At 43.1% G+C, this 22,374-nt stretch overlaps 3 protein-coding genes across 4 annotated transcripts in view; 1 reads left to right on the top strand and 2 right to left on the bottom strand.

The window, feature by feature from the left end:
- The window catches only part of Rnf212b (ring finger protein 212B), a 141,048-nt gene extending 139,102 nt beyond the window's left edge, over window positions 1-1,946 (bottom strand). The window contains exon 1 of the mRNA XM_045155607.1: window positions 1,477-1,946. The gene's annotated coding sequence lies outside the window, so the exon portion shown is untranslated. The remainder of the gene's footprint in view (window positions 1-1,476) is intronic.
- A 1,406-nt stretch (window positions 1,947-3,352) lies between these two features.
- Slc7a8 (solute carrier family 7 member 8) overlaps window positions 3,353-22,374 on the top strand; it is a 90,989-nt gene continuing 71,967 nt past the window's right edge. Inside the window, exons 1-2 of one of the 2 annotated variants that reach the window (XM_045154465.1) lie at window positions 3,353-3,593; window positions 3,822-4,026. In XM_045154465.1, the coding sequence (XP_045010400.1) occupies window positions 3,870-4,026 (157 nt within the window). In that variant the 5' untranslated portion in view covers window positions 3,353-3,593; window positions 3,822-3,869. Of the gene's footprint in view, window positions 4,027-22,374 lie in introns of both variants that reach the window. The other variant, XM_004661791.3, reaches the window with a different exon arrangement.
- Window positions 20,704-22,291, bottom strand: LOC123462148 (lysine-rich nucleolar protein 1-like). Its single transcript, XM_045154467.1, has one exon. The coding sequence runs from the start codon at window positions 22,264-22,266 to the stop codon at window positions 20,884-20,886; it is 1,383 nt and encodes a 460-aa protein (XP_045010402.1). The 5' UTR covers window positions 22,267-22,291; the 3' UTR covers window positions 20,704-20,883.

Here is a 22,374-nt window from a genome sequence, read left to right as displayed (position 1 = left end):
GAATAACAACAACAATAACGAAAAAGAAACTAGTTTTGTCTACCCAGGATATTTTATGAGGGGGGGGGAGGAAATTAAGATATTAAGAAAACAGACTGTATACTATAAAGCACTGTTCAGATGCAGAGTAAAATAAAAAATATAAAAGTAAACAAATGTAGGCTACAGTTATAGATGAAGAATTGTATACACAGAGCATAATAAATTTCAAGTAGTCATTTTTTTTCTTAACATATTACACCAACATTTTTTCTCTCCTGTTCAATGCTGGTCACATAAAATTAGAAAAAAATTATTTGAGAGGAAGAATGGGCATACCAGGGCCTCCAGCCTCTGCAATTGAACTTCAGACAAATGTGCTACCTTGTGCATCTAGCTTAGATGGGTCCTAGGGAATTGAACCTGGGTTCCTAGGCTTTATAGACAAGTGCCTTATCCCCTAAACCATCTCTCCAGCCCCATGTCACATGAAATTTAAACATACGTCACAAAAAAATCCCAACCTAAGGAGAGACATATAATATGAATAATGGCCCTTTTGAAGGAAGGAAGACTCCTTTTCTAGTTTTTATATCACACCCTTAAACAGTCATAAGCCTGCCATACTAAAAAGCCACAAGAGCTGGAGACATGGCTTAGCAGTTACTGGGCTTGCCTGTGAAGCCAATGGGCCCATGGTTGACTCCCCAGATGCCACATAAGCCAGAGGCACAAGGTGACACATTATGCACAAGGTGGCGCTCACATCTGGAGTTCCATTGCGGTGGCTGGACACTCTGGTGCTCCAATTCTTCCTCTCTTGCTCTCTTATTTTTTTTAAGAAACCACATGTACTGAAATAATAATAATAATAATAAATTGGAAATAAGGCTGGAGAGATGGGTCAGTAGTTCAGTGCACTTTTTGTTTAAGCAGAAGAACCTGAGGGGACTAACCCTGGGACAGCAAGAGTTCAAATCTCCAGAGCCCACATAAAAAAGCTGGGCGTTGCCCTGCAGAGAAACACAGACCTGAGGATCTCCGGAGCCACCCCCCACATACCTCGCAAGCTCCAAAATTAGAAAAAACAGAGACCCAGGCTCCAAACAAAACCAGGCAAAAGATCAATGGGGTGGAATACTCCATGTTCCATTCCAGCCACCCTAGGCAAGTGACCCTCTACTGGAGGTGGGTAAATGGGGCTCTGCAAAGGCACAAGTATGTGTATACACTACACACATATCATGCTACACACAAAAAAGCCAAAAAAAAAAGGGAAATATTAATCTTCAATAGCCCTCCCTTTCCCATTTGCAGATATACTGTATCCTAAAAATCTATTTGATCTGGTAGTTCCCCTTGAGACAGCTCAAGCTTACATGGTAGGCTTGTACTCATTTTGGCAAGAGACCTTAAATTCATCACAATCTTGTTTCATCCTATATTAAGTCTAAATCATTTAAATTGGAATTATCAAACATTACTGAAATAACTCACATTTGAGCAGAAGTCTTCAAATCAGAGTGTTTAGTAATGAACTTCTTAAATTTTCCCTCTGTTCTCTCGAATGCCAGGAAAGGCCAGAGGCAATCCAAATTGTGTTCATTTTTCCATGACTCATTACTTCTCCTAGAGCTTTGTGCTGTATTTCCTGTCTTGTCTTTTTGTTAAAAATCCTTTATACACTACCCCCCATGTCTTTTTTTCCTTTCTGTCCTTTTAATTTATTTATTTATTTTGCTGACGTTTTAAACTTGCTATGTCTTGGAAGGGCAGAAGGGGGAATGGAGATGACAACCTTTGAAACGTCTTAATACTTGCTGAGTTGAGTGTTCAAGGGGCAGACTGAAAACAAGATTGTTGATTGGACTTTACTCCATTTGGAAAAACTTGTTACAATAGTTTGTCTAATCCCATTTTAAAGAATTAGTACTTATTTTCTTTAGAGGCACAAATTAAAAAAATAAAAGCACAAAGCTGGGCGTGGTAGCACATGCCTTTAATTCCAGCATTTGGGAGGCAGAGGTAGGAGGATCGCTGTGAGTGTGAGGCCACCCCGAGACTCCATAGTGAATTCCAGGTCAGCCTGGGCTACAGCAAGACTCTACTTCAAAAATCCAAAATAAATAAATAAAATAATAATATTTTTTAAAGTGCAAACATTTTAGGATATTTTACAAAAAGTAAAGCCAAATTTCTGTAGTTAATGGTCAATTTGGAGAATTTTAATTTTTTGATCTGCTTTAACATCAAAGAGTTTGCATAATGTATGTAATGAGAGTCAAAGTCACTTTAGATTTATAGTGTTGTGTGCGATATTGCTTCATGCTGCTTTTCCAAAGTACTTTACAATTAGAAATAAACATATTGTTCTTGTGGTAAAGCAACAGTTTCAGAATTAAATTCTCCAGGAAGCTGTATGTGGTGGCTCATGCCTAGAATCTCAGCACTCTGGAGGCGGAGGTAGGAGGAGTTCAAAGCCAGCCTCAGCTGTAGAGTTGAGTTCCAGGTCAGCTGAGCTAGAGAGTGAGATACCTTGCCTTAAAAACTCAAAACAGCAACAAAACATTAATTAAATAAATGCATGTATTCTTCAGGGAAGTAGAGGAACTGATGAGTTATTCATCTCTTAACATCAACAAATCTTCATGAGGCGCTGATAATTCCCTCATCTGCTTTTCAGCTTAGAGATGTAAAAATATTAGAATTAATGGGCCCAGGGCCAGACTCTTCTTATGCTTCAATCACCCCTCACTAAGAGGTATAAACAATGAGGCTACTACTTCTTCATGAATTTATTTGCTTTTCATTAATGGCCGCTAAGTAAAATTCTTGTGGTTATAAATTCCTTCCACCCTATCCCCCAAAGACTCCCTTCTATTTTCAAGAACCAGGTTGAAGATGATATCCCTACAGCCTTCCCTCTGGTGTCCTCAAATAATTTATAAATATTTTAGTACATCGGCCGGTTTATTTCTGATGGCATTAAAAGTATCCGCACAACTGTTCCTTTATTTATAAAGCTCGCAGACGCTGTCATGCACGGCTGGCTAGTGAGCTCTCCCATGTCCAGCAGGTGACCTGAGAGCATTTCTCTTCCACTTGGTTACAAGGAGAGAGAGAAAGAGAAATGTTTTCAACCATATTCCCCGGGATCTTTGGGGGTATGTGCTAATATTTAAATAGCAGAGGAGGGAGGCCGGAGGATGGAGAGGACCGGAGGATTCGGGGGCGGAGCCTCGGCCAGCGAATAAAGCGGGTGGCTCCAAGGGAAGCGCTGGGCGAGCGCGCGGCGAGCGGCGGGCGCGGAGGAGCCTCTCCCCGGCGGGCGGGCGGGCGCGCGATGGGGCCGGCGGCGCCGTGAGCGCGGAGCGCGGACCCGGGCCGGCGAGGACGAGACGGTGAGCCACACAGCAGGGGACATCTGGGGCTAGCGGAAGGAGGAGCCGAAGCCGGGGGAGGCAGCCCGCAGCAGGTGGAAGCCAGATCGAGAGCCAGCCGGCCAGGTCACAGCTTTGCTTTTCTAGAAAAGAAGAAAGTACCTGAAGATCGCTTCCCTACTCCATCAGCGCAGGAAAACTACCTTGTCCTCGTCATCCAGGAAGACTGGGAAGGTAAAGGCGGTTTCTTTGGCTAGGGCAGCTGAAGGAAAGTCAGACTGTCGTTTTGAAGCATCTGAAATTAGCCGCTCTCGGTATACAAAGCAGAGTCATCCCAGTTTCTGGGGATAAACCCTTTCCGGAGAATTCCAGCTGGAGTCGCTGGTACAGTTCTATTTTTATATTTAAACATATAAGCTCCCGTGCCCCGCCCTTAAAAGCACTTTCTTTGTTTATAAGCAGTGTTTAGAAAGAGGTAGCTTTTTCACGATTGTAATCCTGCGGAGAAAGATGGAAAAAGGAGCCAGACACCGAAACAACACGGAAAAGAACCACCCAGGTGGGAGCAAGTCGGAGGCCAGCCTGGAGGCTGAGGCCGGTTCTGGAGGGGGCGGAGTAGCTCTGAAGAAAGAGATCGGATTGGTTAGCGCTTGTGGCATCATTGTAGGTGAGTCCAATTCCTTTGCCCACAGATCTCAGCATCCCTTCTCTGGCGGCCCTCTTATGGAACTTTAACCCCCCCCCCAAAAAAAAAAAACCTCCAAAGCATTAGTCTTGCTTGGTCTGGTCCCATGTATTGTGACCCATTTCCACTGATCAAGTCTGAGAGGTATGAAAAGTGATTTGTGTTATGTATTTCGTCAACCAACCAAACTGAATAGTTCTCTCCATAAAGTAGAACAAATAGGGGTCACAAACCTGGTTGGGTGTGTGTGTCCCAGCATTGCCTGAGAACTTGGTAAAAATCCAGGTCTTGTCACGTGGGGGTTCTGATCCAGAAAACCCTGATTCAGTCTCTGAGACTGAATAGATTTTGTTTGTTTGTTTGGGTTTGGTTTGGTTTTTCGACTGACCTGGAATTCACTATGTAGTCTCAGGATGGCCTGGAATTTACAGCAATCCTCCTACTTCTGCCTCCTGCGGGCCGGGATTAAAGACATGCACCACCATGCCCTGCGAGTTATAGATTCTTAACTAGCTTTTACACAGCCACTCGCCACATGCAGTGAGTTTTTACACAGCCACCCGCAGCATGCAGTGGATTAGGTTTTGAGGAATATTTAGTAGATATTGTGTTGCCTTATATGAAACTATGGGGTGTGTGATTATAATAGCAACAACAGAAATAATAATGGCCTAACTTTTTGTAGCCTGTCCCATCCAATGCACCTTCACTGAGTGAAATAGATGTGACATGGGGCTGTTTGTTATTTCCATTTCTTGGATAAGGAAAATACGGAAGGGAGGGGACACTTGTGTTCTTCTCTAAATGTTTTTGTTGTTGTTTGTTTGTTTTTTCAAGGTAGGGTCTCACTCTGGCCCAGGCTGACCTGCAATTCACTAAGTAGTCTCAGGGTGGCCTTGGGGTAATCCTCCTACCTCTGCCTCCCGAGTGCTGGGATTAAAGGCATGCGCCACCACGACTGGCTTCTAAATGTATTTTTGCAGTTTCTCTGGTCACCTATCATAATCCACCTGTCAACACCACAGAAGACCCTGTGAGGTCCTCTGAGGGAATCAGGAGTAACTAGAATATGGAGTGGAGGAGGAACTGATGGGTGAAATGTGTGTCCTGGCTTGGAGTGGAACCAAGAGTGTAGGTGCCCCAGTAGCGCTTTACAGGGCAGGGGCTCTCAGACATAACTCTGCCTATGCAATACATGCTCTGTAGAGAAGCTCTGGAGATAGGCGTGGGGCAATGATTCATTACTGCCCTCTCTTTAGGTAGGAAGAGTTTAGTCTGCTGTATTTTGTAGAAGGCTTAACCTTCTTCCCAGAAAAAGGAATGCAGTGTGGTCAGGCTCACATGGGACTGATTCTGTGTTGTCTGTCTCTGGAGTTTTCTTATGAAGGTTTACTGTGTCCTGGTGCCCATGAACCAGTTTCTCTGGATAACAGTGCTCCATGTATAGTTCAGAGATATCTTGGCACTTGAACAGCAGTGACATTAGAGAATATCCTGAAGTCAAATAAAATCAGTGCAGTATGCAGATAATCCTCTTCACTTCTTCACCCAGACTTCAGTGCAGTGATCATGTTATCTCCAATCCCTTTTCACAATGGACTCTGGGAGGTTTTCTAGGTATCCTCTGTTATTTCAAAGGTTAAAGAAAAAGGTAGTGTTTTGTGAAGGGGGTTTATAGTCATGATCTGAAATCTCAGAGTGGGGTTGTAAGGTATACTAAGTACAATGTCAGTGGGGTAAATGTTACTTACTGATCTGTTCATGACTCCGAAGAGAGGAGAGTTCCAAAACACCTCATGGTGACATGACAGTAACAAGAATAACAAGTCTGGCCGTGTGTGTTGGCGCATTCATTTAATCCCAGCACTACATTCCTTTTTTTGGGAGGCAACGTTAGGGGGATTGCTGTGAGTTCGAGGCCTCCCTTAAACTACATAGCAAATTCCAAGTCAGCCTCAGCTAGAGCAAGACCTTACCTCAAACAAAACAAAACAAACAAGAGTAATAAATATGGTGCATGTATTACAGGTGATTTCAGTGAAATCAAGATATTTTCCCAAATAATTCCCAAATGTGAGAATTCTTGTAGAGTTAATCAGCACTATTGTACACCATTCAAGCTAAGCTAAGGAACAACGTTCAGTGTTCTCCTTAAGGGAGATATGGGGCAAAATTGCTTCTGCTTCCCTTCTGCATGACTGTTAGCTGCAGATGTGCTGAGAAGCTGCCCTGTCTTCTGGAGCAGTTTCCAAGCAGATGATAGCAATTCAAGACCAAATGCAAAGATAGAACTAGCATTTAAAAAAAATTTTTTTTTAGCCAGACATGGTGATGCATGCCTTTAATCCCAGCACCTGGGAGACAGAGGTAGTAGGATCACAGTGAGTTCAAGGCCACCCTGAGACTACATAGTGAATTCCAGATCATCCTGGGCTACAGCAAGACCCTCCCTCAGAAAAAACAACAAGAAAAAATTATTTGATGTGTATGTGCTGGGGGGGTGTTGCCAGGGTCTCTTGCCATTGCAAATGAGTATCAGTCATTTGTGCCTTTTGTGTGTGTGTGTGTGTGTGCATGTGTGTGTCCAGTTTATGTGGGTGGCTTGAGAATTGAGCCCAGGCTGGCAGCCTTTGCAAGCAAGCACCTTCAACTGCTGAGCCATCATCGCAGTCCCAAGAACTGGCTTTTTTTTAAAAATTTTTAAATGTTTATTAACATTTTCCATGATTATAAAAAAATATCCCATGGTAATTCCCTCCCTACCCACCCCCACACTTTCCCCTTTGAAATTACATTCTCCATCATATTACCTCCCCATCACAATCATTGTACTTACATATATACAATATCAACCAATTAAGTATCCTTCTCCCTTCCTTTCTCTTCCCTTTGTGTCTCCTTTTTAACTTACTGGCCTCTGCTACCAAGTATTTTCGTTCTCACGCAGAAGAAGCCCAATCATCTGTAGCTAGGATCCACATATGAGAGAGAACATGTGGTGCTTGGCTTTCTGGGCCTGGGTTACCTCACTTAGTATAATACTTTCCAGGTCCATCCATTTTTCTGCAAATTTCATAACTTCATTTTTCTTTACCACTGAGTAGAACTCCATTGTATAAATGTGCCACATCTTCATTATCCACTCATCAGTTGAGGGACATCTAGGCTGGTTCCATTTCCCAGCTATTATAAATTGAGCAGCAATAAACATGGTTGAGCACGTACTTCTAAGGAAATGACATGAGTCCTTTGGATATATGCCTAGGAGTGCTATAGCTGGGTCACATGGTAGATCAATCTTTAGCTGTTTTAGGAACCTCCACACTGTTTTCCACAATGGCTGGACCAGATTGCATTCTCACCAGCAGTGTAGAAGGGTTCCTCTTTTTCCACATCCTCACCAACATTTATGATCATTTGTTTTCATGCTGGTGGCCAATCTGACAGGAGTGAGATGGAATCTCAATGTAGTTTTAATCTGCATTTCCCTTATGATTAGTGACGTAGAACATTTTTTTAGATGCTTATATGCCATTCGTACTTCTTCCTTTGAGAATGCTCTATTTAGCTCCATAGCTCATTTTTTGATTGGCTTGTTTGATTCCTTATTATTTAACTTTTTGAAGGAACTGGCATTTTTCATTCCATGTAGAACTCAGTGGTCTGGTGTTCAATATCAACACTATGGAAGAAGAATAATTAAAAGGATTTAAGAAGAAATAAGTTAGAGCGTGGTGGTGCATGGCTTAAATGCCAGCAATCAGGAGGTAGAGGGAGTAGGATCACTGTGAGTTTGAGGCCACCCTGAGACTATATAGTGAACTCCAGGTCAGCCTGGGCTAGAGTGAGACCCTACCTCAAACAAACAAACAAACAAAAAAAAAGTCGGGGGGGGGGTGAGAAAATTTCTAAGTACATCATGCATCAAGTGGTATATACAAAAGTAGCAAAGTAGCATTTGCCCCATATCTGTTTCATATCCAACTATGTTAGAGGGATAAGTTGAGCTATGTATTTCATACAAGTTCATAAAATGTAATCCATAGTCATCATGGATGATTAGATATAACAGGATGGTGGGTAGTATGGGAATATAAGATAATATAGAAGACTCATGCCCTGGAGTTATTTATAATCTGATGGGCAAGATGAGATTTACATGCACTAAACAGACTGAGAATTAACGACTGGTTTAGTTATGTAAGAGCTGGGGGAGGGCAAAGAGAGGGGAATGGAAAGGAAAGATAGGAGGCATAGCAAGAGAGAGGATCTTACCAGCAAACAGGTTAAGAACCCTCTGGAAGAATGTGGGGAAGAAGCAGCAAAGACAATTGGCTATTATTATTTTTATGGGGAGGGGATTTTTGAGGTAGTGTCTCTAGCCCAGGCTGACCTGGAATTCACTATGTAGTCTGAGGTTGGCCTCAAACTAAAGGTGTGCTTTACCACACAATTCTTTTATTATTATTATTTTATTTTTGAGAGAGAGAGAGAGAATAGGAACACCAGAGCCTTTCAGCCACTGTGAACAAACTCCAGACGTGTGCACCCTCTTGTGTGCATGTGCAACATTGCATGCTTACATTACTGTGTCTGGCTACATGGGGCCTGGAGATTCGAACATGCATCCTTAGGCTTCACAGGCAAGCACCTTAACAGCTAAGTCATCTTTCCAGCCCATAATTCTTTAAGTAAAAAAATATTGACCCCAGGAAACATCACAGAGGAAATTATGGATTAAACATGAGTGCTGCTCTCACTGTTAAGAACCTCTTCCAAGGAGATGATGGTAGACTCAATCTTCAAGACAGAAAATTAGAGGCTTCTTAATCTAAAGGAAACTTACCACATACCCTCCAAGGTTCAGGAAACATTGGGGAAGAGAGAGTTGAAAGAATCTAAGAGCCACAGGGCTTGCAGATATACTCTGAGGCATTGTCCCCTTACCCCACAGAAACTAACTGGCATATTCATAGCACTACAGTGACTATCAGTAAACCCACTAAGGAGGGTCCTTAGTGGGATGGGTTGGGGGAGGAGGGACATAGTATATATATAACCCAATGGGAATATAGCCAAATTGCAATATGTTCATATATTAAAATTCTCATAAACGACAAAACATTATATATATATATGTAACAAAAACTATGTCTTGGAGGTGCAGGTCAGTTGTAGACCATGTACTTAGCATATTCCAGCCTCTGGATTCAGTCCTAAGTAAGGATGGAGGGATGGGGGGAGGGGAAAGAAGCTGATATAGATTCATGCCTGTAATCCCAGTACTCAGTAGGCTGAGGTAAGAAGATTGTCAAGAGTTTGAGGCCAGCTAAAGCTACATAGTGAGTACCAGGCCAACTTGGGTACAGTGTACACAGCATGAGACCCTGTCTCAAAAGAAAAAGAAGGGGGAAGGAAGAAATACATTTTGTCTTATACAGCTCTGAATCATTTTTTTAAAAAATATTTTACTTATTTATTTAAGAGAGAGAGAGAGAGAGAGAGAGAGAGAGAGAGAGAGAGAGAATGGGTGCATCAAGGCCTATAGTCACTACAGACAAACTCCAGACTCATGCGCCACCTTGTACATCTGGTTTACGTGGGTACTGGGGAATTGCTTTGTAGGCAAATGCCTTAACTGCTAAGCCATCTCTCCAGCCCCATCTCTGAATCTTTAGTGCTTATCAGAGCATGTAATATGGAAGTTACTCAAATGATTGTTGGGTGGGGTTTGTAGCTCACTGGTAGAGTGCTTATCTAGCATGCCAAGGCTCTGGGTTTGATCTTTATTCCTGCTCCTCCAAAAATTATTTATCTAAGCCAAGCATGGTGGCACCCACCTGTAATCTGAGTACTCCAGAGGCTGAGACAAGAAGATCTCAAGTTTGAGGCCAGTTTATCTACACAGTAAATCTCTGTCTCAAAAACACAGACAAACAAGCAAACAAGAATTTATGTGGCACACACCTTCAATCCCAGCACCCAGAAGACTGAGGAAGGAGAATCGCCAACAGTTTGAGGCCACCCTAGACTAGAGTAATAACCTATTTTGGAAACAAACAAAACAAGGAGCATTTATCACGGATGGAAAGATGGTTCAGCGGTTAAAAGTACTTGCTTAACAAAGCCTAATGGCCTGGGTTTGATTCCCTAATACCTACATAAACCCAGATGCACAAAGTAGTGCATATCTGAAGTTCATCTGCAATGGCAAGAGGCCTTGGTGCGCCCATTTTCTCCTCTCCTCTCCCCACCCCTGCTTGCAAAAAAGTAATAAATAAATAAATAAATTGTTTTTTAAAAAAGAAGCATTTTTTGAGCTGAAGAGATGACTCAGCAGTTAAGGTGCTTACCTGTGAAGCCAGAATCCAGGTTTAATTCTCCAGTACCCACATAAGCCAGGTGGTGCTTGTATCTGGAGTTTGTTTGCAGTGGCTGGAGGCCCTGGCACACCCATTTTCCATCTGCTTCTTTCTCTCTCTCAAATATATATATATATTGCATTTATCTAAAAGAGCCTGGCTTGGAAAAGTGTAAACTAGGACCAGTTACTACACACACACACAACTTTCTTGTTTGGTTTTTTTTGAGGTAGGATCTCCCTTTAGCCCAGTAGCCCAGGCTGGCCTGGAATTCACTATGTACTCTCAGGGTGAGTGCTGGAATTAATGGCATGTGCCACACACCCAACTTAATTCTTTTTTATAAGTAAATAAAAAAATATTCATTTACTTATTTTGTTTATTTGAAAGAGAGAGAGAGAAAGAGAATGGGCCCAACAGGGCCTTCAGTGGCTACAAACAAACTCCATATGCATGCTCCACCTTGTGCATCTGGCTTATGTGCTTCCAAGTGAATTGAACCTGAGTCCTTTGGCTTTGCAGACAAATGCCTTAACCACTAAGCAATCTCTCCCATCCCTTAATTTTTTTTTTTTTTTTTTAACATTACATTTGTCCTAACAACTAGGCTATTGTTTTTCAGGTAGGTGACTAAGGAACACTCTTGGTAGCAGATGAATTTAAATTTCACCAATAATGTGAACTCACCCCAAAATTTAAAGAGGGAATAAAGGACAGCAAAATTTACTTATTGGTGATACCAAAGTTACTGTCAATAGCAATCACTATTAAATACATATTATATGCCAGGCACTCATTCAGTTACCTAACATACATTATCTGTTTGTCCCTCACAATAAGCCCCATGTGGTAGGCACATATTATTTTTCCTACAGATAAGGAAATGGAAACTCAGAAAGATAAGCAATTTGCCAAAGGTCACACAACTAAAAAGTTTTGGAGCCAAGATTTTTTTTTTAGGTAGAGTTTCACTCTAGTCCAGGTTTACCTGGAATTCTCTATGTAGTCTCAGGGCGGCCTTGAACTCATGGCGATCCGCCTACCTCTGCCTCCCGTGTGCTGGGATTAAACGTGCGCAACCACGCCCAGCTTTTTGTTGTTGTTTTTGTTATTGTTGTTTGTTTTTCAAGGTAAGGTCTCCCTCAAGCCCAGGCTCACCTGGAATTCATTATGGGGCCTCCTGAAACTCACAGTGCTCCTTCTACCACTGCCTCCCAAGTGCTGGAATTAAAGGGGTGCGCCCATCATGCCCAGCCAGAATTTATTTTTATAGATAAGCAATTACTATTATCTTTCTGGTAAGGAAGGCCCTAGTGTAAGAGGAGCTGGGCTGGAGGAAGTTAGTGCTCCAGTGCAGGTTCAGGAACATCTAGGGGCCAGTCTGAGGTGCCCACACAGACCACGTCATGTTCTCATTAGTTCCTTCTTCTACCTAACTGTGTTCCAGGTGGGCTTACAGCATTCTTGAGTATCTAAGTAACTTTGTACCCATTGTGTATTTAGGTGTATGGCTGGAAGCTAGGTCTGAAGGCAGAGAAGCTAGCTGCATAGCCTAAAGAAACAATGTTCATGGTTTGCCTGACTGCTTTGCTTTCAGCATGCTGCCTGCTCATGGGAGGTATTTGTTGCAAGGCAATACTGAATATAAGCTAGACCACTGACTCTCACTAGTACATTTTAAAACAATAGTATTTTTTTCACTTTTATTTTGTTTGTTTGTTTTGTTTTCTGAGGGAGGGTCTCTCTCTGGCTCAGGCTGACCTGGAATTCAGTATGTAGTCTCAGAATGACCATGGTGATCCTCCTACCTCTGCCTCCCAAGTGTTGGGATTAAAGGTATGGGCTACCACTCCCAGCTAAATATTTTATTTTTTTAAGAGAGAAAGAGTCAGAGAGAGGAGTGAGAGGGAGAGAATGGTGCACAAGGGCCTTAAACCACTGCAAATGAACTCCAGACACATGTGCCACCATGTGTATCTGGCTTAAGTGGGTACTGGCTAATTGAACCTGGGTCTTTAGGTTTTGCAAGCTAGCACCTTAACTGCTAAGCCATCTCTCCAGCCCTGTGTGATTTTTTTTGTTTTTCAAGGCAGGGTTTCGCTCTAGCCCAGGCTGACCTGGAATTCACTGTGTAGTCTCAGGGTGGCACTGAACTCACAGTGATCCTCCTACCCCTGCCTCCCGAGTGCTGGGATTAAAGGCGTGCGCCACCACGCCTGGCTTTTCTGTCTGATTTTTTTTTTTTTTTTTTTTTGAGAAGGGGTTTTGCTATGTACTTCTGGCTGGGACTCATTGTATAGCCCAAGGTGGTTTCAAACTATAGGTTTGCTACATGTTCCACGGTTCCCCCTCTTCTCTCTTTCTCACTATTTGTATTTATTTATTTGAGAGAGAAGAGGAGCATGGGCATGCTGGGGCCTTTTGCCACTGCAAATGAACACATGTGCTACTTTGTGCATCTGGCCTTACGTGGTTCCAGGGCTGGCAGACTTTGCCAGCAAGTGTCTTAATTGCTGAGTCGTCTCCCCACCCAGGTTTTTTGAGATAGAATCTCACTCTATAACCCAGGCCAGCCAGTATCTCACCATGTAGCCCTTCTTATAAAAGGATAGATGAGCCAAGTGTGTATTGCTCATATCTATAATCCCAGTACTTGGGAGGCTGAAATAAGATCTTCTTTTCAAGGCCATCCTGGGCTACATAAGGATGCATAAGGATTTGCATTCAAAAAGAGAGAGAATGTATATCTTTCAGGAGAGAAGTATGACATACTGAAATGGCACTGAGGGAAAGATTTTAGGTCCAGAAGATTTTGGCCTTATACTACATACCACTTCAAAAGATTTTGCATTGTAGCCTTTAACATAATATATTGGTGTCTAATCCCAGAAATGCTTATTGGATATTGACTGAAGGAGAGAATATGAAATTTTATTCTTGACTTTATACTCCCATTAAGAAAAAAAACATGTGAATATTAGAATTTGGTTCATTTAGGATGAAAATATAATTGAAACTTTTATTGTTTTCAAAGAAAATTCTGGGATAAAAGCCAGCTCAGAGGCATTTCAGCACAAACACACCTTGGTGAGTAGGAAAAGTAGTAGTCAGCAACATAATAAGTAACTACCATTTAATGAGTGCTTGCTCACAGTGCACCAAATACAGCATACCTGATTGGCACTTTATAGAAAATCTTGCACAATTAATGCCGTTATAGAAATGAAAGGTTCCAGTAGGCAAATGACTGGGCGCTGGCAGCACTGGATGGAGGTGCTCCCTGGCATGGAGCGGGTGGCTATAGCATGATCCCTGCCTCTAGGAGCCAGAGGGCTTGAGGGGCAATTTGATTAAACCTGCAACTGTTGGAGCTATAATTTATTCCCTCAAAGAACAGAGCTATGCAAAATGAGTGATTCACAGGAGATTCTTATAGTTTGGGGAGGAAATAGATACCCAACAGGTATAAAATATGCCTGAGCTGGATGTGGCAATACATCCCAGCACTTGAGAGGCAGAGGCAGGAGAATGGCTTCAAGTCCAAAGCCAACCTGGTCTACAGGTATAGTGAGTTCCTGACCAGTCAGGACTACATGGTAAGGCTCTATCTCAAAAAATAAAATGATGTCTAAAAGACAGAATGAAGAGCCCATTTATTTTACCATTGATAATACAGTAAAAATAGGGGCTAGAGAGATGGCTTAGCAGTTAAGGCACTTGCCTGCAAAGCCAGGTTTGATTCCCCAGTACCCACGTAAATAAAGCCAATATAAATAAAATACAAGATGGCTCATATGTCTGGAGTTTGTTTGCAGCAGCTGGAGGCCCTGGCCCATTCTCCCTCTCTCTCTCTCTCTTTTTCTCTCTCTCTCCCTCAAATAAATAAGTAAATAGCAACTTAACTGCTAAGCCATCTCTGCAGTCCCAAAATAAGATATATTTTTAAAAATAAGCAGCACTCAGGAGGTAGAGGTAGGTGGATCGCTGTAAGTTTGAGGCCACTTTGAGACTACATAGTGAATTCCAGGGCAGCCTGGCCTAGAGAGTGAGACCTTATCTCAAAAAACCAAAAATAGCCAGGCATGGTGGCACACGCCTTTAATCCCAGCACTTGGGAGGCAGAGGTAGAAGGATTGCTGTGAGTTCAAGGCCACCCTGAGACTCCATAGTGAATTCCAGGTCAGCCTGAGCTAGAGTGAGACCCTACCACAAAGAAATAAAATAAAATAAAACATTTTAAGAAATTTTAAAAAGAAATAAAAATATCTTTTTGAAAATATATTTTTATTCATTTATTTGAGAGGGAGAGAGGGGTAAGAAAGAGAGAGAGAGTGTGAATGGGCACATCAGGGCCTCTAGCCACTGCAAACAAACTCCAGATGCATGAGCCACCTTGTGCATCTGGCTTACATGGGTACTGGGGAATCAAACCTGAGTCCTTAGGCTTCACAGACAAGCACCTTAACTGCTAAGCCATCTCTAGAGCCCTAAAAGGAATAAAAATATCTTATACCCAATCAAGTGACCTCAGAGAGGTGGGCACATACATATAACTTTTCTGAATTAAGTTCATTTATTAAAGTGGACTGGAGGCATGGAGGCTTCTCAAATTGCCAAGCTGCCAAGGTTTTCTGCTTCCCACTGAGGACTAATCTAGCAGCTTACTTTCTATTTAAAAAAGCCCCAGGAATCTGTTGTTGCTCTCTGTGTTTTCTTGTTATTGTGGAGATCATGGACAGATCTCAAAGAACAACCAGGAGCAAGCTGTTCTAGGAATAGATTCTGATCTGCAGAAAATCAGTACTAGTCAGTAACCCAGGGGGCTGGAAACTTCTGTCTTCTAACTTTTCCCCCAGTTCTGGGCCTCAAACCCAGGACCTGTTACATCCTAGGCAAGCCCTATACCACAGAGCTGCACTGCTGTACCCCTCCTCCAATTTTCAATTCCCTGCTAAGTACACAGAGCTCCTCTCCCAGAACATACTTACAGACAGCCAACCCCATCCTAGACTGTTCCCTGCACATCTAGAAATAGCAAATTGAAGTCTAGGACCAAATGGAGGGGCTGTTGGTGATAGGAATGGGAACTGTTCTGTGTCTTAACTCTCATCACACACATGTGCTGAGAGCACTGGTGAATTTTAGTTCTAAGGAGCAAAATAATCCCTCAAGTCTATTTTAAGCAGATCTATTTATAGAATGAGTGAAGTTTAGATGAAAAGCATTATCAATCACATCTCATCCCTTATCCTTTGTCTCACTCACAGGTTTTCCTATTGGCTAGCTTTAAATATCCTCAGCATCAGCAATGACGTCACTTCTGGGGAGAGGGATTCATGGTGTGCCAGGCTCGCACACTGAGCTGCACATTACTCAGAAGACCCTTGCCACAGAATGATAGCATACTTGTCTCATCTCGGTGTATATTTAAAGGGGCCAGCCAACTGGCACATGTATGGATGTATAAATTCGCTGCTGCTTTAGAGTACAGTTTTATGTAGTTTTATGTAGCAAGCAAATGGTCCAGGCAAGTCAGACTGCCTTGAGGAAGCATTTGGGAGCCTGGCGTTCATACCTGTAATCCCAGCCCTCAGGATGCTGAAGCAGGACGATCACCACAAATTTGAGGATAGTCTGGGTTACGTAGTGAGACCCTGCCTCAAAAACTTAAAAAAAAAAAAAGTTTTAAAAATATTTGGGCCATGGTGCTAGAAATAGAAAGCGTAAGGCAAAAATCTCCATTATTTATGTCAGTGTGTGTACAGAGAGAGGACTGCTGGTGAGACAGTGGAAAGGATTGGCTTTAGAGATAGCCTGGGGTTTGCAAATGCTTCCCTGTGCACAATCTTTGTAGCCCTGAATAAGCTATCAGCTTACTTAACTGCAAAATGGAAGTTCTTTCCCTACTTTTCTTTATTCTTTCTTTCTTTCTTTTTTTTTTTTTTTTTTTTAATTTTGAGACAGAGTCTCGTGTCGATCAGGCTAGTCTCAAATTCACTATGTAGCCAAAACTGCCCCTTGAACTTCTGATCCTTCTGCCCCCATCTCCCCAGTTCTGAGATTAAAGAGGTATGCCGCCATAGCTGCCAAAGACGTGTTACACAGAGCACTAAAAAAGCCCTACTCTGGGGTCGTGTTCAATACACATTTTTTCTCTCCCCTCAGGTTTATCCTCCACTACCTACCACCCCCATTTCCTTGCTCTCTCCCAGCCCACAAGCACCACTCACTAATGCTGGTTCAGGAATTTAGTTCCTACTGATCCCGGGATAAAAAGTACTGGCTGAGTCAGCTGGGGTCTGTCTTGCTTAGCAGCCAGTCAGTGCCTTTCCATTTTCCTCTGTTGACTTGAACTGACTTCCTCATCAGCATATCTCTCATGCTTCCCTTCTTTCAGGAAGCTTTTCTTTTTTCTCTTCTCCTGCCCTCTTCTCTTTCTTTCTCCCTTCTCTTCCTTATCTTTTCCTTCCTTCCTTTCCTCTTTCTTCCCTCCCTTCCTCCCTCTTTCTCTCTCCCTTTCTTTTTTCCTTCTTCCCTCCCTCCTCCCTCTCTCTTCCCTCCCTTCCTTCCTTCCTTCCTTCCTTCCTTCCTTCCTTCCTTCCTTCCTTCCTTCCTTCCTTCCTTCTTTCTTTCTTTTGAGATCTCCTACCTTGAGTCTCCCAAGTGTCAGGATGTTTCTCCTGGCTAGCCAGTGGTCTTTCCCATCTACTCTAACATACCTTGTCATATATTATTATAGTCACACTAAAGCAACTTCTGTTCAGCCTGGTGTGGTCAGCTCCATGTCTGGCTACATGTCTCCACTCAATTCCTTGAGGGCAGGAACTGAGTCTCACTTTCACAGACTTGCATGTTTAGCCTAGCATGTCATAAGTGCTTCATGTATTTGTTGAATAATAGCAATCAGTCAAAATTGAACCAAGGAGCTTGGAAGATGACCAGTAGATAAAGCATTTGCTATATAAGTGTGAAGACCCCAGAGTTCAGATCCCTGGTACCCATGGAAATGTTGTGTAATTCCAATGCTCAGGAGCCAGAGACAGTGGATCCCCAGGGCAAACTGGCTGGCTACACTAGCAAAATTGGCAAGCTCTGGTTTCAACTGAGAGACCCTGCCTTAGTAAATAAAGAGAAGAGCAATTGAAGAAGACACCCGCAGTCAACCTCTGGTCACCACATGAATACACATACACACACATGTGCCACACACACACCCAAACATGTATACACACCACACACACATACACATGCCAAAAAAAATCAGCAGGTCTGGAGATATAACTCCATGGTAGAGCCCTTGCCTAACATGCACAAGGACCTGAATTTAACCACCACCACTGGGGAAAAAAACTTGATATTACTGAACTGGACTTAAAAATGGTTAACATTGGGATCTGGGGAGATTGCCCAGTTGTTAATGACACTTGGCTTGCTAAGCCAGCTGGCCCAGATTCAATTCCACAGCACCAACATAAAGCCAAACATAGAAAGTAACACATGTCTGGTATTCATTTGAAATGGCAAGACACCACAATGTGTGTGTGTGTATGTACATACATACACACACACACATGCATCTTTTTTTGTTTGTTTGTTTTATTTGGTTTTTTGAGATAGGGTCTTACTCTAGCCCAGGCTGACCTGAAATTCACTATTTAGTCTCAGGGTGGCCTCAAACTCATGGCAATTCTCCCACCTCTGCCTCTGCTGGGATTAAAGGTGTGTGCCATGACACCTGACTTTAAGTAAGTTTTTTTGGTTTTGTTTTGTTTTGTTTTTTTGAGGTAGGGTCTCACTCTAGCTCAGACTGACCTGGAATTCACTATGTAGTCTCAGGGTGGCTTTGAACTCTTGGCAATCCTCCTACCTTTGTCTCCTCATTGCTGGGATTAAAGGCATGCACCAGTACGCCCAGCTAGTTTCTTTGAGGGCAAGAGAAAGAAAAAGAAAGAGGCAGATAGAGAGAGAGAGAGAAAGAATGGGCGTGCCAGGGCCTTCACCACTGCAATCAAACTCTAGGCACATGTGCTACCTTGTGCATCTGGCTTACATGGGTCCCGGGGAATTGAACCTGGGTCCTTTGACTTTGCAGGCATGTGCCTTAACTGCTAAGCCATCTCTCCAGCCCTTTTTTCTACATGTTTAATTGACAACTTCTATACTTACAGACAATTAACCATGACATTTCCCTCCCTTAAATTAACAGTTTTAAAAAATGGTTAACATTGAGCTGGGCGTGGTGGCGCATGCCTTTAATCCTGGCACTCAGGAGGCAGTGGTAGGAGGATTGCCATGAGTTTGAGGCCACCCTGAGAATACATAGTGAATTCCAGGTCAGCCTGAACTAAAGTGAAACCCTACCTCAAAAAAAAAAAAAAAAAAAAAAAGGGCTGGAGAGATGGCTTAGTGGTTAAGCGCTTGCCTGTGAAGCCTAAGGACTCCGGTTCGAGGCTTGGTTCCCCAGGTCCCACGTTAGCCAGATGCACAAGGGGGCGCATGCGTCTGGAATTCGTTTGCAGAGGCTGGAAGCCCTGGCGCGCCCATTCTCTCTCTCTCCCTCTATCTGTCTTTCTCTCTATGTCTGTCGCTCTCAAATAAATAAATTAAAAAAAAAAAAAAGTTAACACTGGACTGACTGAGCAAATAGCTCAGTTGGCAAAGTTCTTGTATAAGGTCCTGAGTTCCATCCCCAGAACCTACATGGAAAAAAAAAAAAAAAAGCTGGCCGCTCCCCATGTGCCTTGACTTATTGTCAAACTTGCAAGCATCAAATCTGTTTTTAGGACTATAGGGGCCGAGGGGGAGCTCCTTTCTTCAGAGGAGAGAGAGAACTGATGAGACAGTGGCTTCACACCCACCCCTGGGCAGGGAGTGTGCATGTAGTTGTAAGCTGTGAGGGGTGGAGAGCTGTTGGTGTTGAGGGAGGCAGGCTTGATCCCTCACTTGCTTCACACTTGCATTCAGTAGAATCTGCAATGTGTCAGAAGAGACTGTACTAAGGCTATATTGAAGTATTGAAATAAGGCTGTCCCCTACAAACTTTCTAGTCACACGGGATCCCTGTAGTCAAACAGTATATGTTCCAGCTGCAGAGAGCACACTGCTCTCAGCTTGCGCAGCACCTTAGGGGAGGGAAGAATATATGGATAGGGAGTAGGGTGGAGAATTTTGTCATTCAGGTGGCTTTAGGCTCCTAAGCAGTGGAGAAGGATGGCACTGGGGAGGTCTGGATAGATCTGGTTTGTGTAGGAGTTCCCTATAGATAAGTTACTGATCCCCAATGACTATCCCCAGTATGTAATGGCTGAATTAATATGTAATTAACTGCATTGTATCTAAAGCCTTAGAACTTAGTGCTCCCCCACCCAGTATCATTTCTTACCCTCTAATCCTACCTTTAACAAAGGCATCTTTAACAAAGCATTAATAATTCTAAGGAAAATCTTTATTTTGTTCTGCATTTTGTGTTTTAAATAAATCAATTTGTACTATATATTTGTACTTTTGTGAGATACTTTTTGCTGTTTTCCCATTTTAAGTCTCTGTACTTGGCTACACACAGATTTTTTTTTTTTTCAAGGTAGGGTCTCTCTCTGGTCAGGCTGAATTAACTATGTAGTCTCAGGGTAGCCTCAAACTCATGGAGATCCTCCTACCTCTGCATACTGAGCGCTGGGATTAAAGGCATGTGCCACCACGCCCGGCACAGATTGTATTTTTATTGTTAATGCTTCTGTTATGGATACCTGCATTTAACTTGTGGACTATGTAAACACAATATGTATCAATATCCATATATCTATCGATAAACTACTAGCTTCAAAAAAAAAAAAAAACGCTGAGGCTGGAGAGATGGTTTAGCAGTTAAAGCACTTGCCTGTAAAACCTAAGGACCTGAGTTCTATTCCCCAGTATCCACGTAAAGTCAAATGCACAAAGTGGTGCATGCATCTGGAGTTTGTTTACAGCGGCTGGAGCCCCTGGTATGCCTTTTTTGTCTGTCTGTCTCTCTCTCTCCTTGAAAGTAAATAAACAAAAATATTTTTTAAACCTTTTTTTTTTTTTTTTTTTTTTTTTGCTAGGTGACCCTGGACAGTTTTATTACTTTCATCTCTGAACTTCAGTTGCCACATCTATAAGATGGAGATAAGAATAACATCCATTTCATAATCATGATTATTTACACTAATGCAAAGAAAACCCTTCAGTATGTGCTCTGTACATGCTAAAACCTACCAGATGTTAGCTACTATTACTTACACACCAAGCAAGGATTGAACACTTAACACAGAAAATAGAAGTTTTAGCCACACATATTCTAGTCCTGACACACAAGCCATCCTACCCATTTAGTCCAAACCCATCATGAGTTTCCTTATTCTTCTTGTTTAACTCAAGACAACTTTCCAACTGGCTTTCATCTACAAAATCAAACAAGATGTAATTTGGGTTGCTCGGGGAGGCAAGACCCTAGAATTTAATCATCAAACTTGACAGACTTGGAGGCGTTCCTATCGCTATAGAAGAGTTTGTTTGTGGTGGTGGAGAATCCAAGGCCAGCTCCACGGCTGTATTTCCAGCTCATGGCTCGGTCGTAGTCCTGCTGCAAGTTCTGCTGTCGTGTGTCTGCGGCCTTCTTGCTGAGGGCCATGTTGGGTCTCCCAGTCATGTTGGGGGGCCGGTTGAATGAAGGGGAAAGATGCTTAAAGCCACCCATCAGTTTGAGAAATTTCAGTTTCTGTTCCTCATTTTCAAAACCAGCAGTATCCCACTGACCAAACTGGGTTCCCGTCCACTTCCTGGGTTCTGAAGCTTCTGTCTTGCCAGACTCCCAATCAATCTCTTCTTGCAAGGCCTTTCGCCTCACCTGGTCTATGTAGGTTTCATCCATGTTGCCCTTCTTTTCCAGCACCACCTCCAAGTCTGCATCAGACACCTCCTCCTCCTCCAAGGGAACTTCTGCTACTCTGTGCTCTTTCCTCTTCTTCTTTTTCTTTGTTTTCACTGCCAGCTCCTCACCAACTGGCTGTTCTTCCTTTTTCTTGGACTTCCCCTTCTTCTTCCCTGGAGATTTCAGGCTGTCTCCTACTGAGATGTAGTCTAGAACTCCAGCTTCAACCGGCTGCTTCTTCCTTCCTCTCCCAGGGCTAGTCTCTACAGCCCTACTGTGCCTACAGTGAACCTGGAGGGTGTCGCTCTCCTGGGGGGCCTTCTTCTTCTTTTTCAAGCTGTGCTCTCTGGTGCTGCCTTGCTTGCGTTTCTGCCCCAAGGCCACCTGCCCCTCAGCCTCCTCCTTCTCCACTGAGGCTGCGTACAGAGCATCGCCAGCCTCACACAGCCAGGGGTCCTTGGTAGAGAAGGCTATGACATCTCGTGTCTTTTTCTCCTTCTTGTGCTTTTTGACTTTCTTGCCAGCTCCGCTCACCTCCTTGCCCTGTTTGGGGTCAGGGGAAGTCTTCAACTTTGAGCTTTGGGAAGCAGCCAGAGATAAGGACTTCCTTTTCTTTTTCTTCTCTCCACTAAGACATTCCAGCTGGTCAAGGACCTGGTTTCTAGCACTGGGTGACTCTGTCAGTCTGGCACATACCAGGGGCTCAGGTTCTGAAAACTCCTTACAAGAGGTATGGTGGTCCTTCTTTTTCTTCTTTTTCTTGCCCAGAGACATCTCGGAGACCTGCCCCTGACCCACATTATCAGAGGGGGATATGGGCCTTGCAGGAGAAATGTCAGAAAAATAATCGTCACTATTTAAGACAGAGTATTGAGTCTCGGGTTCTTTGACCACTGCAATCTTCTTTTTTTTCTTTTTCTTCTCTGGGACCCCTGGGCCCAGGTCTACTTTCTGGGTCTTGGTGATCATTCCCGGTCCACCCGCGGGCCGAGCGTCCCCGCCTCCATGTGAGCGCCCGCTTTTAAACCTTTTTTTAAAGCTAGGCATGGTGGTGCTGCCTTTAATCCCAGAACTTGG

The sequence above is a fragment of the Jaculus jaculus genome, chromosome 7 (genome assembly GCF_020740685.1).
Source record: "Jaculus jaculus isolate mJacJac1 chromosome 7, mJacJac1.mat.Y.cur, whole genome shotgun sequence".
Classification (NCBI taxonomy): domain Eukaryota; kingdom Metazoa; phylum Chordata; class Mammalia; order Rodentia; family Dipodidae; genus Jaculus; species Jaculus jaculus.
The sequence above is the reverse complement of the archived record's forward strand: the minus strand, read 5'-3'. Positions and strand labels throughout refer to the sequence as shown.

What these genes read in the sequence shown, in the direction of transcription:
- LOC123462148 (XM_045154467.1), bottom strand. Translation starts at nt 22,266, where the DNA reads ATGATCACCAAGACCCAGAAAGTAGACCTGGGCCCAGGGGTCCCAGAG.